Source organism: Mytilus trossulus, chromosome 11, assembly GCF_036588685.1.
Source record: "Mytilus trossulus isolate FHL-02 chromosome 11, PNRI_Mtr1.1.1.hap1, whole genome shotgun sequence".
Classification (NCBI taxonomy): Eukaryota; Metazoa; Mollusca; class Bivalvia; order Mytilida; family Mytilidae; genus Mytilus; species Mytilus trossulus.
The window spans coordinates 43,296,449-43,312,445 of NC_086383.1; the positions used below are offsets into that span (position 1 = coordinate 43,296,449).

A 15,997-nucleotide genomic window follows, 5' to 3' on the forward strand; every position below is an offset into this window, starting at 1 on the left:
CTGAAATTTTCAGATGAATCGGTCAACCCATTGTTGGGTTGCTGCCCCTGAATTGGTAATTTTGTGGAAATTTTGCAGTTTTTGGTTATTATCTTGAATATTATTATAGATAGAGATAAACTGTAAACAGCAATAATGTTTAGCAAAGTAGGATTTACAAATAAGTCAACATGACCGAAATGGTCAGTTGACCCGTTTAGGAGTTATTGCCCTTTATAGTCAATTTTTAACCATTTTTCGTAAATCTTAGTTATCTTTTACAAAAATCTTCTCCTCTGAAACTACTGGGCCAAATTAATCCAGACTTGGCAATAATCATCTTTGGGGTATCTAGTTTTAAAAATGTGTCCGGTGACCCGACTATCAAATCAAGATGGCCGCCACAGCTAAAAATAGAACATAGGGGTAAAATGCAGTTTTTGACTTATAACTCAAAAACCAAAGCATTTAGAGCAAATCCAACACGGGGTAAATTTATTAATCAGATCAAGATCTATCTGCCCTATAATTTTCAGATGAATCTGACAACCCATTGTTGGGTTGCTGCCCCTGAATCGGTAATTTTAAGGAAATTTTGCTGTTTTTGATTATTATCTTAAATTTTATTATAGATAGAGATAAACTGTAAACAGCAATTATGTTCAGCAAAGTAAGATTTACAAATAAGTCAACATGACCGAAATGGTCAATTGACCCCCTAAGGAGTTATTGTCCTTTATAGTCAATTTTTAACAATTTTCATAAAATTTGTAAATTTTTATTAACATTTTCCACTGAAACTACTGGGCCAAGTTCATTATAGATAGAGATAAATGTAAGCAGCAAGACTAGTAAAGTAAGATTTACAAACACATCACCATCACCAAAACACAATTTTGTCATGAATCCATCTGCTTCCTTTGTTTAATAGTCATAGACCAAGGTGAGCGACACAGGCTCTTTGGAGCCTCTAGTTTAATTTTATCATCTTCTGCATAAACGAAAAAAGTGCACTTCAAATCTAGTTAAGTTTTAAAGTTTCTAAATCATTCAATTCAATTTATTTTGAGGTGAAAATACAGCTATTTTTGGCCAAATGGTCCACATGAACCTATACACTTATTAATTTGCATGGACAATATAGGGAACAACAATTGGTGTTTGTTAACATCTTCTGCAGACAAGGGGGAAATAGCATCAAAATCCAGGAAAGGTTTTTGGTTTATCTGAATAAAATGCATAAATTAAAACTTTTACATTCTCTATATACATCTAGGTCTTTATTCATTAGTTTGTCTTTTCACCGACGAATAAGAATATGTGGTCAGTTTTTTTTCAATTCTTTGTTTATGTTGACGTCACGTAACTGTTGTCTTTATAAAGGAGAAGGCTTCATAAGTTCGCCAAACCTGTGTCCGACCCTTTTTATCTCTTTGAGTTAAAAACTTACCAGTACTATAATAAGCAGTGGTGTATCAAGGGGGGGGGCGTTTTCCAGGGTTTGGGACCCCCCTTTTTTGGGACGATCAATGCATTTGAATGGGAGCATATAGTTGGAACCCCCCCTTTTTTTAAATTGCTGGATCCGCCCCTGATTAGTTATATTTTTTTGTTTTTTTTTCGAGGTGAAGTGTGTATAGTCAAATTACGTAACGTTATACATAGACACGTGACTGTGTAAATATTGACGAGTATTGTTTACAATCAAGCGGATTGAGTATTTTACAATACAGGATATATAGGAAAATGTTTTCACATTTGAAGTTATTACTTGGCTTCGAAACAGGCGTAAGTTTGTATCGCATTGGTGTTGAGGTTCATATTTATAATATATATATATATATATATACGGTTTAAGATGTTATATCTAACGTATTTCCGACTACATAATTAAGAGGGGGCCCGCTCTCGTCACGCTTCATTGGTTCCATGTGTAACCAACCAAAATTTACCCACAAAAGTGTGGCCGGGCCCTCTGTCCCCTAAATTTGCCTCTGATTACATTTACACACGACAATTCAATCGGTGGTTCTTGCTGGACACTATGAAACCATTCTAGGTTTAATAATAAGTGAGAATTGAATGGATTATCGGTGGTTCTTGCTGGACACTATGAAACCATTCTAGGTTTAATAATAAGTGAGAATTGAATGTCGTTTCATATCAACTGGAGTTATTTAAGTCAACGAGCCTATGGCCACAATAACCATAGGTAAGTCAGATATTGATTTTATGTAAAGAGAAAGAAGTATGATAAGCATGAAAAGTAGTTTTAGGAGAATCAAACAAGATTTGGTAAAAAGAAATCAACAAAATTAGGGTTGTGTTCTTAAAATCGTTCAGTATACAATTAGATAATTGGATATTTTCAAATTGGAGTACTCAGTATATATGGTATATAAATAGTTCTCGTATGCATTAATATGTATTTATTGATTGTCAATGGAATACTGTAAACCTAAGAACAAAGACATTCCTTTTGAATTCATGAACAGCCTTTGTGGTCTCTTCGGTAACCGGAGCTCGGTTTGCGTGCAGGAAATCGTGAGATCTAACCCCATCGGATAAAACTAAAAATCTTGAAAATTGGCATTTTGTTATTGATGTGTGGTAAGCACACGACAATAAGAAGTGAGCTTACACGGGTCGGCACGAAGTCTAAATGTGTCCGGGTACTGTTACTTTTTTGCCGGACCTTTACCGTTTGGACCAGCACAGAAAATTCAACTGAGTTTATACGTATACCACATCAACATCGTTTATTGTCCTCGTGTGCATGTATATTTGTTACACGTGTTTAACACCAACATGCAAAACGTCAAATCAAAAGATCAGTTTTTGTCCGATTGTCTGTTCATGTTTACAAATTAGTATAATACCAAATTGAATTTGCATTAATTGAAACTCTTTGATTTTGTTTTTGATTTTGTTTTATTTCTGAAGGAGCTAGATAGTTTTTTTTATGGATGTATGCATGCATGTTTTAATTTGTTTGTTTCATTTTTGTGTAATGGCCACAAATGCGTGTGCGCATAACAAGAATATGATTTGTAGTGTTAAATTCATTTAGGAGCCTGAACAAAACAGACCTTATCACCAAATAAATGATGGGAACCCAGTATTTGCATATGTGAGTATTGTTATTTTTTTTTTATTATACGTAAAAGAAGATGTGGTATGATTGCAAATGAGACAACTGTCCACAAGAAACACAGAAATTAACAACTATAGGTCATCGTACGGCCTTCAACAATTTTGGAGATTCTGTTCTCATCATGGAAACAATGCAAAAATGTCAAAATGCTCATCAAACATTAAAATAGGATATATCTGTTCCAGACCAAATGAGTATTTTGACCGTAAACCTATACTCGTACGGTCCGACCATACGCGTACGTACGACCGCATGAGTATACGCGTATGGTCCAGTACGAGCATACCATACTAGATCATATGGGTTAAATTTAAACAAATTAACATTAATCGCAATCTTTATTTTTAGTTTTACTAATATTATTACTACAATTATATACACGGATAAAATGAACAAATGAACAATTGAAATTAAATATGTGTTTAATTGTATATCTTGATCCTAATTTTGGTACTCTCAACCAATGTTTCACTTGCTACCACAAGTAATGTACTAATATTTTATACATTTACATTTTTGCAGTTCGTGTTTTTTCCATAGCATTTGCATTTTTTTTGTAAAGTTGCTAAATATTCTTAAACAATTGGCCTCCCACATTCTACATGTTCTATTGATGCCTCGTTCACACGGACATTTAATTCGAATTGAATTCGAATCGAATGCGCTTATTCACGGGTGTCATTCGGTTTATCGAGAGAAATGAGCGTGAAAGAATATCTAACGGCGGTCAAGTATTGAGCGACGATCGTGAAAGTTCTGGTAACGGATCGTGAAAGACATTTAATCGAGAAGACAAATGAAAGGTCAATACATATTCTAACATAATTAATTACGCAGAAAAATTTACGAAAAAATAAAACTGTCTGTCAAAATGCTTTAACATTGTGATCAGTATGTGAGAATATATAGTTTTAAAAGTACATAGTTTTTACAAAACAACAAAAGGCAGATTGCTTCTCGATATTTCAATGACATAAAAAATGTAAACAAACATGATTTTTTCACAAATTCTACTAGAAAACCTACTTTAATACGTATAATGGCATTCTATTTGAATTAATCAAATGCTTCTTATACTTATTTTAAACAACATTATCTGAAACTTGGTAAATAAAGAACTTTTTACACAAAAATGGATTTTTTGGATCGTGAAAGATCACGTACCGCATTTTTGAAGATCGTGAAAAGGATCGTGAAAAATATGATGCTACGAAGACGTTCAAATTATTCTTCAATTATATCATAGTTAATATTTGTTATTGGTATTGAGAAAAGCTATTTAGGTCAACATCCTCAATAGGTTTAAACTTTTCAAAGTATTATATTTATATTAAATGAAATGTAAAATAGTTGGATGATTGTAGGATGAAGCGTTTTATTGTCATGTGAAGTACTCACTTATCACGAATTATAGGATAACCCACATTTTTTTTTTATATTGGATCATATAAACTACATGTCCATCAGACAGGTTATACCTGACCCCGAATTTGCCTTATTTCATGGATGAAGATTCATGTTTGTGGTCAAGTCCGTTTCGCGGATTCGTTCAGCTTTAGGATTACTGTCTGTTGTTATGATTGTGAGGTGTACATTTTCGACTTCTGCAAGGTTTCAAATAACATCGAACTCATTATCATGCATCATTCGGCAATGCTCATTTTATGTTGTTTAGCCTTTGGATATATACCTGTATGATATAGCGCCATGGTATTTCGTGTATGGTGTACATGTCTGTTTGCATGTTTCATATATGACCATGATGACGTCAATTGTATTTGATATATTGAATAATAGTAAGATGTCTATGTCTGGCTGTCGGTCAGGGTTCATATACTTTTGACCTTATGTTTCTAATTAATTGGCCAAGCATAACTTTAACATTTGTCAGTTTCTAAGGCACTGTAAAGATCGGAACACATTTATTTGGTCTACGGGATATTTGTACAGATCTGTATGTCATGGTTCATCTTGACCTTGCACTCTTTTTATGAACCATTGACAATTATAATATTAAAAAAAGAAGATGTGGTTGCCAAAAAGACAGCTATCCACAAGAGACCAAAGTGACACAGACTCTAGGTCACCGTACGGCCTTCAACAATGAGCAAACCCCATACCGCATAGTGAGCTATAAAAGGCCCCGATATGAAAATGTAAAACAATTCAAACGAAAAAACTAACGGCCTTATTTGTTTAAAAAAATGATCGAAAAACAAATATGTAACACATAAACAAACAACAACCACTGAATTACAGGCTCCTGACTTAGGACAGGCACATGCATAAATAATGTGGCGGGGTTATAGACGTTACATAAAACTAACTATCATAAGTAAAGCAGACGAGACAGGACAGTATTTTATGCTCTTGTATTCTATAGTCTGTAGTATATAGTTAAATCAATCCACATCTGCGTTGTATATACAGAACTTAAGAAAGTACTGTTGCACACAATGTTGGTTATCGTTCAATCTCAAATTATTCATAAAGATGCTGTTTTGCTGTAATTTTTTGTTTGATGGATATCATTTTGGTTTAAACGTTGCATATCCATATTATTGGCTAAATAGTGTCGGTCTGTATGAATTGCACTTGACCGATTCTCAGAGCTGAATCTTTCAAACTTATTTAGAGATGTTTTAGTTGTTTTTTTTTTTTTTAACTTTCGAGGTAAAGTGATGAATAAAAAAAATGGCTTTAATGTTCATCCTTATTAAATTAGTTACAGGCTTCAACCAGTTGCAGGTTTATCAAATGGTAAAAGAAATACTGATTTCTGATTACTAGTAATAATTTGGTCACGCATTATCTTTCACGATCGAAATCATGCGTTGCCTGATCTTTCACGGTCAAGTTTGATGGATATTCAACAAATTCAAGGTTTCAATATACAAATTAATGCTTTTAAGAGAAGAACATAACATAATTTTACTGTACTATCAGATACACCAAAGATTAAATTTCAAATATATCACGATGAACTGAAATATGACCATTATAGTAACAAAAAGCGTATTATTTGTAATTAATTTCATAGACATGAATTGCGCCTTTTGTGTTTATTCATAAAGTACTGCATATTTTCTCTTTCTTATTTCACAGTTATGTTGAGGAAGTTAAACAATTTTGACAGACATATTTTTTGGTTCGGATTTGTTCCGCGTTTTGAAAATTAGGCGATTTTTTCAAAGATTCTGACCTAGAATTTTCATTAAATTTCTTTCACGATCCGTTACCAGGGCTTTCACGATCGTCGCTCAATACTTGACCGCCGTTAGATATTCTTTCACGATCATTTCTCTCGATAAACCGAATGACACCCGTGTTATTGCGTTCACACACTCTTCTTTTTTAATTCGAGGTTAAAGCGAATTTAACTAATTAGAATTGACGTTAGGACGTAAAACGTTTGGAATGCGAATTCAACTAATTCGAATTAGTTGATGCGAATCGAATTCGAATTACGTGTGAACTCAGCATTACTTCCGATATTTTCAATTTGAGTGATCATGATTCATTTATTTTACTGAGTGATCGACATGCTATATACAAGACTAACAGATTCAATTAGCGTGAATTTTTTAAATCATAAAAATATAAAGTGTTTTGTTTTCAATTACAATTAAACTTGTTTATATCAATTTGAGAGTTAAATTATATTGATCTGTTATATGATGATCTAATTTTAACTTTCCAACTTCTTAATATTAGTCAGACCGTATGCGTACGGTCCAAATACTCATACGGTCTGGAACATATCCATTAAAGTTGTAGTTAAAACTCAGTGAAAATTCGAAGTTATGTGCCCTCTCATGTACCAATACGGCATCTGTCATTAAAATGTAGGAAATGCAGTATAATCGCTTATTTTTGAAATTCGAAAATATGTGTTGCTGAACTTTAAAAATTTTTCCTCAATATAAATATTACAAATGATTACTTACGCAATCATTTATTTTTCAGCGGGAATTCCAAGAAGACCCTGCCGAGGTGGTAAAAGATCTTGAAGATGAATTGGTATGTATCTGTAATTTACTTGTCACATTCAAACTTTGAATTTCGTAAACTTATTACTAAATTTAGAATATGTGATCATAGTCTGGAACTTGAATTATATAGGTATAGATATAAAAAGAAGTACCACGAAATCTTAGATTATGTAATGTTTGCCCTATTAAAGATAAACATGTAGATGATGAATTTCACTTCTTTTTTCATTGCGAAATAAATAAAACAAATAAGAAATAATTACTTCTCTGAAATTGCTTCTCAAAATCCCGACTTTATGAGTTGCACTATTAAATAACACAAAAGCTACAATATATACTCAATCCATCAAATTTTCAACAAGTATAAAGTTAAGGTTCTTTTAAAAAAAATCATTTGAACTGAGGACAAGGGACTCCTGATTTACCATGGTTAAAAGTTTTGTGGTAATACTATATTGATATGTCGTAATTTGTATTTTGAATTGCCACTATATTCTATACTTACAACACTTGATATTATTAGTAACATAGTGTTTTAGTGACCTAATATGATATATACAGGGTCAGTGAATACCATATGGGTTCGCTCGAACCCCATATGGAATTTACTTACCTTGTATATATCATATTAGGTCACTAGCACACTATGTAACGAATTTATCATACCGACTATCTTTATTTGTTGAAATTAGACTAAAGTTGTTTTATATGCTATCATAACACATCTTCTTGTTTCTGTATTAAAGTGTTCAAGTGTTCAATTCTAAGAACCCTCTTCAGTTGTTCTGCACTTAAACGATAAATATCTAGTATCAACAACCTTAATATAACAATATTAAACAGAACTTTCAATACTTTTAAATAATCAAACAGTGCCTAAGTCGTAAATCCACTACTAACCGTGTATTGAAATAAGCCCCGCCTCCCTACTAACCTAATATTGAATATTCACGGTCTCCACGAGGTCGCTTTCAACCGATCATATTCCTAGAAATGTATAGGAGGTAAGATAAATGTATTATATGTATGAGTGTATGTTAGGTTGGGTTTTTTTTTTGTTTAAGTTTGTCACAAACATGTTTCATTTGTTTATATGGCAAAAAAAGATTATAATATGTGATAACTATATTTTTTATTACTAAAGGTGTTTTAATAGCATCTGCATCGTACACATAGCCGTGCAAATTTCTTCATAGAGCTGTTCACATTGTTAACAATTTGAAATATACTGCTGTAAATTGGTTTCGTCGTGTGTCAGTATATTGGTGCAAAATTGATGAGAGGTTTGTCTTGTGTAGGTATATTGCTGTAAAATCAGTGCGCGGTTCGTTGTGTGTTTTAAAGTATATTGGCGTAAAATCAGTGAGCGGTTCGTCATGTGTAAGTATGTTGCCTAAAAATCAGTGAGCAGTTCGTCATGTGTAGGTATATTGGCATAAAATTCAGTGAGCAGTTCGTCATGTGTAAGTATATTGCCTTAAAATCAGTGAGCGGTTTGTCATGTGTAAGCATATTGCCGTAAATTCAGTGGGTGGTTCGTCATGTGTAAGTATATTGCTGTAAACTCAGTGAGCGGTTCGTCACGGTAAGTATATTGGCATAAAATTCAGTGAGCGGTTCGTCATGTGTAATTATATTGCCTTAAAATCAGTGAGCGGTTCGTCATGTGTAAGTATATTGCCGTAAAATCAGTGCGCGGTTTGTCATGTGTAAGCATATTGCTGTAAATTCAGTGAGCGGTTCGTCATGTGTAAGTATATTGCTGTAAAATCAGTGAGCTGTTTGTCATGTGTAAGTATATTGCCGTAAAATCAGTGCGCGGTTTGTCATGTGTAATTATATTGCCTTAAAATCAGTGAGCGGTTCGTCATGTGTAAGTATATTGCCGTAAAATCAGTGCGCGGTTTGTCATGTGTAAGCATATTGCTGTAAATTCAGTGAGCGGTTCGTCATGTGTAAGTATATTGCTGTAAAATCAGTGAGCGGTTTGTCATGTGTAAGTATATTGCCGTAAAATCAGTGCGCGGTTTGTCATGTGTAAGTATATTGCCGTAAATTCAGTGAGCGGTTCGTCATGTGTAAGTATATTGCCGTAAAATCAGTGAGCGGTTTGTCATGTGTAAGTATATTGCTGTAAAATCAGTGAGCGGTTGGTAATGTGTAAGTATATTGCCGTAAAATCAGTGAGCGGTTCGTCATGTGTAAGTATATTGCAATAAAATCAGTGAGCGGTTTGTCATGTGTAAGAATATTGCTGTAAAATCAGTGAGCGGTTCGTAATGTGTTAGTATATTGCTGTAAAATCAGTGAGCGGTTTGTCATGTGTAATTATATTGCTGTAAAATCAGTGAGCGGTTCGTCATGAGCATAAGTATATTGCTGTAAAATCAGTGAGCGGTTCGTAATCTTTAAGTATATTCTTGTAAAATGGTTTGCTTTGTCTCATTTACTCGAACAAAAATCACTATTCCAACTGAACACTATACCTACCGTGAACATTGATTTTTAGGAATTCAAAAGGGAACAATTATCTAAATTGGAAAATACAGAAACAAGAGATCTGAAAAGAAAATTGGTGGACATCCAGTTTAAACTTCAAGACAAAGACGTAATGAAAAATAAAGAATTGTCTGTAAAGAAAAAAGGAACTACTCGTCCGCTCTTGTTAAATAAAGAGGTAAAAATTGTGTTATAAAAATATAATAATGCAGTTTGTATATCCCCTTGTCGATATTCATGTGTCTGTTTTTTCGCTTTTAAAGTTAAATTAACGGCTGTACGCAATAATAACAAACAAATATAATTCGATAAAAAAAACAACGTTGAAAAGACACGAAATGAACATACGAAGGCTTAGATTATATAACCTAGTCCTGTCCTTTTTCGTTTTGCAAGTTTTCTTGATGTCAGGTATTGATTTTGTGTTAGGCATGAATGAATATCCCATATATAATATATAAAACACAAAAAACTGAGAAGATGTATCAGATTGCCAATGAGACAACTCTTCACAATTGACACAGAAATTAACAACTATAGGTCACCGTACGGCCTTAATCAATGACAAAGCCCATACCGCCCATAGTCGGCCGTAAAAAGCCCCGAAATGACAATGTAAAACAATTCCAAAAGAGAAAACTAACGGCCTTATTTATATACTAAAGATGAACGAAAAACAAATATGTAACACATAAACAAACGACAACAAACGATTTACAGGCTCCTAACTTGAACATGCTTTATTTTTCTATGAAAACTTTACTGACCATTTCCAAAAATACTACTGTTAATTACGTCTTTCAATTTATTTTATAAATTAATTTCAATCGTTCATTACATGCATCAATTTCTTCGTCTGTTGAATCCTTTCAGATTTTACCTCAACACCGTGTTGTTTTTATAAAGGGTTGTGGCATCTTTTTGTTTTGAAAGGGAAGTAACTACTTACTAACCCCCATATGGTAACTTACCATGTATGGTAACTAACCCTATATTTCTTTAGGACACACTATATCATGAATATATACATAGTCCTTTCACCAATCATATCTCTATAAATCTATAGAAGGTAAGATAAATGTACGTATAGCGGAAGTTCAAACATTTCAAGTGAAATACACGTCATATTGGCTTTCCCTAATGGCGAACTGAATCAAAGTATATTAATTTATTTTATGATTTGAATATGCATGACATGTTTGCTACTAGTTAGATATAATAACACCAACAAAACTTATGCAAACACACATACTTACAATTTAGATACAATAGATACAATTTAATATTTTACAAATAACTGATTTTTTTTGTACAATATTTTTAGATTATAAAGAGGGTTGGTCCGGCAGACCAGCTATCAAAGTACAATGGTGGGTTTATATAGACTTTTATGTAAATAGGCATCATTACTTAACAGAAAAATATACATGAAAGCGATATGAATTGTTCAACATTTTCATTGGGATAAAAAAAAAAGTTCATTCATAAAAACAATTACAATTGCTACAACAAAACTTCGATCAATATAAAAGAAAATGTGGTATGATTGCCAATGAAACAACTATCCACAAAAGACCAAAATGACACAAACATTATCAACTATAGGTCGCCGTAAATTTGAAATTGGATACATGTTGTCAATTTTACCGTAACAGTTTGTCAGTAATGTCTAAAATAACTTTATGTGCAAGCTAGCATATCATGTATGTGTGACTGTCCAATGGACACATTCACCATTTCTTATAAAAGCATTCCCTTTTAATCCTCTTTTTTATTGTGTATTTTTCTTATATGTGCTTTTAGACCCTTTAAAGCTATCAGTTAGATGAACTTCAAGTATGGAACTTTACTTTTTACACATTAATAACTTTGTCACCCCTTCATGAAATGCTACGGAATTGGGAAGCTTCTTCAATATCAAGAAATATCAATAGAAAGAATTTCAATCTAACTATTTTTCGTCTTTAGGTGATACGTTGACTTTGATTTAGTTTTAGCAGTCAGCATTACTATGACAGCAACAATAGCAGAAGAGACACAAGGTCCCATGTACGATTTTTTTCTCTCACAAAAAACCCGTTTGAAGATGGAGTGACTTTTGTTTCAACTTATTATTTAAAATGCCATGATGAATCATTATGGGTTATTGTATACTAAGCTATTATGATTGTCATAACATAGAAATAGTATGTCGCTTTATTGACGTGTATCCAAGCTTAAACACATAATTATTTCTTTGAAGCATGGGTGTTAAATGAAAAGTCAATATAATATACTTTCATGTTTGAACACAGCTACTGTTTACGGTACAGTCTGATTGGAAATCAAACCGTCTCAGCACTCCCGTTTTGTGTGTGGGGTGGGGGGACGGGTACTGACCCCTAAAACCCAGGCTTAAAACACGAAATCCCGAAGTCTCGAATTAAAAAAAAATAATCCCGACATCCCGAAATTCGAAAAAAGAAGTACCGGAACTCGAAAGGATCAACCCCGAAATCCCGAGTTTAAAACACCCGATCCCGGAGTCCCGATAATATAATGTTACCAAACAGTGAATCGTTGGACTTGATGCGAATGATATATATCCTCTTTCCATAACCGTAACAGTTTTAATTCTTATTCCAGTTAATGCTCAAATGAACGCACAGAATGAACCCAAAGAACAGAAACAAAATGTCCGAACTAGGAGCTACAGGGATGTACTCCGCCGTGTCGAAAAAAATAGCAGGAACGATTCTGCCGATGGCACTACAGACGATGTTTATGTCAAAGATATTCATAAACCACAAAAGATGAGTGTTACTCTTGAGAACAGTCACTATAAAAGTGAAACTGATCATACTAGTTTGAAAATGGATGCTTTTAACGAAGATCTACAAAATCAGAAAGTGTGTACTAGTAGTAGCATGTTAGAGGACAGTCAGTGCTTTGGTACGGAAACAGGTATATTTCCAGAAAACAGTCATAGTCAGAACATCTGTAATAAAATATAATAGGATTGGATGCAAGTTAAAACAACTTTAAGACAAGCCTCTCCAAATAAGTACAATTTACAAAATTTCAAGATGACAGCAATAATATAATTCCGTACGATATGAAAAATATATATAATTAATATATTATGTCCAAACAGTAAAATTTGGATACAAGTACACTTTAAGATATAGCAATATTAATCAAAGAATCTTTTTGTATAGCGTATATGTTCCAGACGATATGAGTATTTGGACCGTACGCGTACGGTCCGGACCGTATACGTATACCCATATGGTCCGACCATACGCGTACGGTCCAGTACGATCTGACAATACATGTTATTTGATCATATGCATGATAATGGTTAAATTGAAACAATCTTTATCTTTTAGTTTTACAAATTGTTATTGATAATTTATTACAATTAGATAGATAAAATGAACAAACAAACAATTGAAATTAGGTATTCGTTTAATTGTATATCTGAAATCTATTTTGGTACTCTCGCCTAAGGTGACACAATTCAGGTGACGTAATATTTTTTGCATTTTCATGTGATACATGCAGTCCATGCATGTTCTTTTGCATTTGCATTTTTTGGTTAAGTTGCTAAATATTCTAAAACAATTGAACTCCCACTTTATGTTAACTTCCGATATCTTCAATTTCAGCGTTCATAATACAATTAATGTACTACTCATCGACATGCTTAATACAAGAGATTAGTATATTTAATTAGCGTGAATTAAAAAAAGTTAAAATATAAAGTTTTTGTTTCAATTACAATTAAACTTTTTTTTATATTAATTTGAGAGTTACGTTATGATGATCTGCTATATTAATAAACTATTGAAATTGAATTGCTATATGCATTTTTATCATATACTTAGCATTAATATGATAGCTTTTGCATATGTGTAACGAACGGAAGTACACAAGCCATAATTTCCCACCCAGGCTGATAACCCTTATCAGCCCGGTCTGATAACCCATATTAGGTGCGTCTCGTGCAAAAACCCATAACAGTGCTTCTCGTGCAAGTTAGTTCCAGTGTTTCCGGTATCGGTTGTTTATTTTTCCATTGTGACGTCAGATATTGATGACGTTAAAATTTACGGGACCTTTTGTTGGGATAGTTTAGTACTTGCTAACAAATGCCATTGGCAATTATGAATCATATGCATTTTATAGTACAACAACACAGGCACTTGTCTCAGAATTTTTTTCCCTATATACCTTAATATAACACTAAGGTATATCGGGGGGGGGGGGAAATCTGAGACAAGTGCCTGTGTACAACAAACATGGAGTAATAATGATCATGAATTCTTCCAAATATTCAATGTTTCAAAATGCCTCTATAGGAAATGTAACCATACAATGTACATATATATGGAGGTAGTGATGCTGTTGGTTGACAATTATAGTATATTGGATTTATAATTTAACTTCTTTATAAAGTTTTTGACTGTTTTAGTTGTTGCATTTGGTTTTTTTTTTGCCAAGGTACGGTGTTGGTGATAATACGGGTTTTGCAAATCCAGTTCGCCTTTATTGCATTTGTTAGAAATTTCGGAATTGATAACTATATAAATGTATATATCAAAATGTGCGTAATTAAAAGTAGAAATGGAATATGCCTTAAAATCAATACTTTTATTCATTTTGTTACTCGAATGATCCCTAATAACACTGATTTTGAGCGTGTAGACAAGTAACACCGCGACATATGATCAGCCTTGCTTTGAAGTTATACTTGTCATTTTTGTCGAGCCTTCGACTTTAGTCGAAAAAGCGAGACTAAGCAATCCTACATTCCGTCGTCGTCGGTGTCGTCGGCGGCGTCAACAAATATTCACTCTGTGGTTAAAGTTTTTGAAATTTTAATAACTTTCTTAAACTAAACTGGATTTCTACCAAACTTGGACAGAAGCTTGTCTATGATCATAAGATGGTATCCAGAAGTAAATTTTGTAAAAATAAAATTCCATTTTTTTCCATATTTTACTTATAAATGGACTTAGTTTTTCTGCGGGTAAACATTACATTCACTCTGTGGTTAAAGTTTTTTAAATTTGAATATCTTTCTTAAACTATACTGGATTTCTACTAAACTTGGACAGAAACTTGTTTGTGATCATAAGATAGTCATGATAGTATCCAGAAGTAAAGTTTGCAAAAATAAAATTCTGTTTTTTCTGTTTTTTACTTATAAATGGACTTAGTTTTTCTGCGGGGAAACATTAAATTCACTCTGTGGTTAAAGTTTTTTAAATTTTAATAACTTTCTTTAACTATCCTGGGTTTGTACCAAACTTGGACAGAAGCTTGTTTATGATCATGAGATAATGTCCAGAAGTAAATTTTAAAAAAAAATAATTCATTTTTTCTGTATTATACTTTTAAATGGACTTAGGTTTTCTGCTAGGAAACAACACATTCACTCTGTGGTATTTTTTTAAAAAAATAATGACTTTCTTATACCATTTTATATGTGTACCAAACTTGGACAGAAGCTTGTTTATGATCAAAAGCTAGTATCGAGAAAGGATTTTTTTTAATATTTGGTACCTGTGTATCTGTATTTTACTTATAAATGGACTTAGTTTTTCTGCGGGGAAACATTACATACAGTCTGCAGTTAAAGTTTTTAAACATTTATTAGATTCATAAACTATCCTGAAATTTTTACCAAACTTGGACAAAAGCTTCTTACAATCAAAAGATAGTATCAAGAGGAATATTTTTATGGATTGTTTTCCTCATTATTTTTTAGCCTGGGAGTTTACAGCAAAAGTAGGCGAGACACTGGGTTCCGCGGAACCCTGACAAATTTTTTAAACTTATTAAAAAAAAGTTGTACACCACGCAAGAATAGTCTTTGGTGTTAATGGTGTATGTTTTCTTTATGACGTCATCGTTAACTGGACGCGTCTGATCAGGACGAAAAGTTCACCTGTTTTGTGGTCAAGCCGAAAATTGAAAAAAAATATGGATATGGGTGAAGTTAAGAGAGATTTTCAAAGGTAATTCAAATAGATTATTCCAAAACTGATATGTCTTTTTATTCCATATATAATAAGGAAAAAATAAATAAAAAGTTTTGTTACGACATTTCAAAAGATCGTAGCAGAATTCATGATTTTTTGAAATTTGTATTTCTGTCACAAACCCAAATCTCGCATATTTTTTGGAGCTCTTCAAAATTCGAACGAATGCTGCAGATACAAACCACAATTTACATATCCACCCTTCCTGTGTCAAAATTATGCAATAAATATACAACGTTCTATGTCTTCAATTAGTAAGTATTGTTTAAATTATGTCCTAATTTGTTCATTTTATTAAATCCGTTGAAATGTCACACTCGCCGTTTTCTGACGTTTTGGCGTATTTG

The 15,997-nt window shown here is 32.8% G+C and overlaps 1 protein-coding gene across 1 annotated transcript; it reads left to right on the forward strand.

Moving 5' to 3' along the window:
• Positions 1–1,641: 1,641 nt before the first annotated feature.
• On the forward strand, positions 1,642–12,814 carry LOC134691148 (uncharacterized). The gene is made up of 6 exons (XM_063551433.1): positions 1,642–1,767; positions 3,050–3,109; positions 7,100–7,153; positions 9,635–9,802; positions 10,949–10,994; positions 12,250–12,814. The coding sequence occupies exons 1-6, from the start codon at positions 1,726–1,728 to the stop codon at positions 12,615–12,617; spliced, it is 738 nt and encodes a 245-aa protein (XP_063407503.1). The 5' UTR covers positions 1,642–1,725; the 3' UTR covers positions 12,618–12,814.
• The last annotated feature ends 3,183 nt before the right edge of the window (positions 12,815–15,997 follow it).

Bases quoted from the DNA above. Each gene is read 5' to 3' on its own strand.
- LOC134691148 (XM_063551433.1), top strand. From the start codon at position 1,726: ATGTTTTCACATTTGAAGTTATTACTTGGCTTCGAAACAGGC. The intron at 1,768-3,049 runs GTAAGTTTGTAT...AAATTCATTTAG, and splicing joins TACTTGGCTTCGAAACAGGC to GAGCCTGAACAAAACAGACC. The intron at 7,154-9,634 runs GTATGTATCTGT...ATTGATTTTTAG, and splicing joins AAGATCTTGAAGATGAATTG to GAATTCAAAAGGGAACAATT.